This window comes from Haliaeetus leucocephalus, unplaced genomic scaffold (assembly GCF_000737465.1).
Source record: "Haliaeetus leucocephalus isolate CR32 unplaced genomic scaffold, Haliaeetus_leucocephalus-4.0 Scaffold656, whole genome shotgun sequence".
In the NCBI taxonomy this organism is placed as follows: Eukaryota; Metazoa; Chordata; class Aves; order Accipitriformes; family Accipitridae; genus Haliaeetus; species Haliaeetus leucocephalus.
Genome location: NW_010973092.1, coordinates 10,397,860 through 10,400,982, shown reverse-complemented (window position 1 = coordinate 10,400,982; position 3,123 = coordinate 10,397,860). Strand labels below are relative to the sequence as shown.

Below are 3,123 nucleotides of genomic sequence, written 5' to 3'. Positions count from 1 at the left end.
GCCGGTAGCGCCGGTTCTGATCGCCGGGGGCTCTCCCGCAGGTCGGTGCACAACGCGCTGGAGAAGCACAGGTACGGGGGTGGGGAGCGGCGGGGCAGGAGGTGGCCGTGCCCGTGGCCCCTTGGGACTGACAGCCGTTTCACCCGTGTCCCCCCCCTGCCCCGGCCGCAGGAGAGCCCAGCTCCGGTGCTGCCTGGAGCGGCTGAAGCAGCAGGTGCCGGTAGGCGCGGGGCCGGCCCGTTCCACCACGCTGAGCCTCCTGCACCGTGCACGGCTTCACATCCAGGTGAGGGGGGTGGCTCTGCCACCTCTCAGGGGCCCTCCAGCCGGGGACCTGGCCAGAGGGCCCCCAAGAGGCAACAGGGCCGCCCAGCTTAGGACCCTGTTTACGGTTCACTGGATCCCTGCAGAGACTGGAGGAGCAAGAGCTGAGGGCACGGAGGGCCAAGGACCGGCTGCGCAATCGGCAGCGGAGCCTGCGGCGGCGGCTGGAACGGCTGCTCTCACCCACAGGAGGGGAACGGGCACGGGCAGACAGCCTAGACTCATCCCAGCTCTCAGAACCCTCCGAGGGAGGTGAGTGAGGGGAGGGAGGGTGGGCAGGGAAGGGGAGGCTGCCAGGGGCCTAACCCAGCATCCCCCTGCCCTCCCTGGTGCCCAGAGGATGCTGAGATAGAGGTGGACGGTGCAGTGTTCAGTGGGGACCTGCTGCCCAGCTTCTGCACCGGGAGGGACCACAGCTACTCCAGCCCTCGCAGCCCCGCGTCCTGACAGTGCCTGCTGCCTTTCCTGCACTGCCTGCCTGCCTTCTCCCTGCCTGCCGCTGCCAGAAACGCAGCCTCCGCTGGCCTCATCACGGCTGCCTGGGTAAGGGGCCATGGGGTGGGTACAAGCACCCGGCTTGGCTCCCCCACAGCTGGGCCACTAAGCAGTACCAGCCACGGCGCTGGGCGCACAGGGCTGGCACAGCACTGTGGCACCCGCTGTGCACCAGAATGTACTGCAAGAGCCACTGGATGAGGGCCTGGCTGTCACAGGGACACCCTCCTGCCTCCCCCTCATGCGCGCCCAGGCAGGCTGGGGGCCGGGGGCTGCCTGGCGTGGGTCTGGGGCAGTGCCACCCCCAGCAGACACGCCTACAGCAGGGCTCTGCAGCCCCTGGAGAGCCAGGAAGGGGAAACGAATGCATTAAGCAACCTGCCTTCACACTCCTGCAGCCGCCCCCCTCTCTTGTACATACCTGACACCGTTCTAGTAAAGGCACTTGGTGAAACTCCTGCCTGCGTCTTGCCTGCAAGCCCAGACCCCAGGCAGCGGGCTGGATCCCCGGAGAGGACAGCGCTGGGCTCTGCTCTAGCCAGGCCAGCCCCAGGCCCAGTCTGAGGTGGGAGTAAATTCTTTAATGATAGTTACATCTCAGAAAGGGTCTAACAGCAGCTGATTGTCAGACTTGTACAGTTTGTTTAAAAATATAAAATCTAAGGAGGCTCCTATCTGTTCTGGTGCAGCCAGCGCCCACCTATGCCCGGCCCCTCACACGTACTGCTTCTTCTTGGTGGCTGCCTTGCTCGCCAAGTCCTTGGCTTTCTCCGTAGCAGCCAGAGCCGTCTCCTTGGCTTTCTCGGTCGCTTCCTTAGCTGTCTCCACCAGTGTTTTGGATGGAGCTTCTCCTGTAACATAGAAGTTGTTAACCCAGCCCCAGCGGGCCTCCGCCCTGCCCTGGCACAGGAGTGCCAGCTGATGCAAGCTAGACCAGCCCCATCGCCTAGGCACAGAGGCGACTTCCGCATGCGGTGGGGAAGATGAGCCTGGTGCTCCTGACCTGCGTGCGTCAGGGCACGTCAAGAAGGGGAACTGCAGGCACGTGACTGCTGCTGCGTTACATCCCCTCCTGCCTGCACTCTGCCCCTGCCCGGCCTTCTAAGTGCTGCCTGGCTGCTCCGCTCAGGAAGAGCGGGCTGTGCCAAGACATGGGGGCAAAGGACAAGGATTTCACAGTCGGATTAGTTCAAGCCACGACCTGCCCCTGGACTGAAGTGTTCCCAGTGTGGCCTGTAACTCTAAGAGACCCATCCCGGTCAGGCCCAGCCTGCCCTCGGGTGCTCACCTTGCATTCTTGCTAGCACATATTCAAATCCCTTAGTGCTCTTGGTCACGTTGCTTTTGAACCTGGCCAGACCAAACTCCTGCAAGGGAAAAGTCAGTGAAGGTGCAAGCCCAGCTCCCTGGTCAGACACAGCCCCTGGGGCTTTGTCCCAGCTTGACCAGTCCCAAACGTCTGGTGAGGTCATGACCACCAGCAGTGATGGTTCTGGGCACCCCAAGAGTTCATGAGAATTGGGGGAATGAGGGGCAAGGGTGGAAAAACCAGCACAAGGAAGGGGTAGAGCAGGGAGGAGCAGCAGCTTTAAAGCCTCTCCAAAGGAGGGTACGCAGCGCTGCTCGAGCAGTTGGCAGCACTCACCTGGACGGCCCGTGAGACACCAAACAGGCTGGATGAGACCCAGGCTTCCCGCTTGACCTCGGTCCAGTTGCTGTTCTCCGGGTTCACCTGGTACACGCAGCGCTCCTCCACCACCTGCACAAGGCACAATGTGGCTGCAGACACTGACTGGCACCTGCCACCCGGCCACACGCCCGCCTGCGGGCACCTACCATGAGACGTGCGTGGTTGATGTTCCAGGTGAATGTGGTCATGGTTCGGTTCTTGGGGTCCACGATAGAGTCCTCCAGGATGTAGACGGAGTGGGCGACATTGGCCGGGAAGAAGCGCTCTGCCCAGCGGGGCATCCGGTTGGTCTTGGTCAGGAGCCGCCGGGAGAGCAGCTTGTGGTCCGCCGTCACCTCCCGGTGCACGATATCTTCAGTCAGGACATGTTTGCTAAAATGGGGAGGGGGAAGAAAACATCAGGCTCTGCTCCTGGCCAACCCCCAGCCCCCCTGGGGCTGGGACCCACCAGGCACTGCGGGGGTGGGGAAAATAGCTGTGGTATTAAGGGAGAGGAAGAACCAGCTGCCTCCTGGCAACTGCTGGTGTGGGGCACCCATCCCTGAAGTCTCTGGTGCGGGGGCGAGCACAGGGCCCCGCCCCCGTGGGACCCCCGGGGACAGGGCCTGGGGGGG

At 63.3% G+C, this 3,123-nt stretch overlaps 2 protein-coding genes across 2 annotated transcripts in view; one reads left to right on the top strand and one right to left on the bottom strand.

Moving 5' to 3' along the window:
* Nucleotides 1–771, top strand: part of MXD3 (MAX dimerization protein 3) — a 986-nt gene extending 215 nt beyond the window's left edge. Inside the window, exons 2-5 of the mRNA XM_010579227.1 lie at nucleotides 42–71; nucleotides 172–286; nucleotides 411–576; nucleotides 662–771. Coding sequence (XP_010577529.1) covers nucleotides 42–71; nucleotides 172–286; nucleotides 411–576; nucleotides 662–771 — 421 coding nt within the window. The remainder of the gene's footprint in view (nucleotides 1–41; nucleotides 72–171; nucleotides 287–410; nucleotides 577–661) is intronic.
* Nucleotides 772–1,381: 610 nt separating this feature from the next.
* Nucleotides 1,382–2,920, bottom strand: PRELID1 (PRELI domain containing 1). The gene is made up of 4 exons (XM_010579030.1): nucleotides 2,656–2,920; nucleotides 2,465–2,578; nucleotides 2,108–2,186; nucleotides 1,382–1,670 (listed from the first exon to the last, which is right to left on the bottom strand). The coding sequence occupies exons 1-4, from the start codon at nucleotides 2,788–2,790 to the stop codon at nucleotides 1,534–1,536; spliced, it is 465 nt and encodes a 154-aa protein (XP_010577332.1). The 5' UTR covers nucleotides 2,791–2,920; the 3' UTR covers nucleotides 1,382–1,533.
* Between the last annotated feature and the right edge of the window lie 203 nt (nucleotides 2,921–3,123).

Excerpts from the sequence above, each read along its gene's own strand:
- PRELID1 (XM_010579030.1), bottom strand. The coding sequence starts at position 2,790 with ATGCCCCGCTGGGCAGAGCGCTTCTTCCCGGCCAATGTCGCCCACTCC. Across the intron at positions 2,187-2,464 it reads GTGTCTCACGGGCCGTCCAG|GAGTTTGGTCTGGCCAGGTT; the intron begins GTGAGTGCTGCC and ends TTTCCCTTGCAG. Across the intron at positions 1,671-2,107 it reads TGTGCTAGCAAGAATGCAAG|GAGAAGCTCCATCCAAAACA; the intron begins GTGAGCACCCGA and ends TCTATGTTACAG.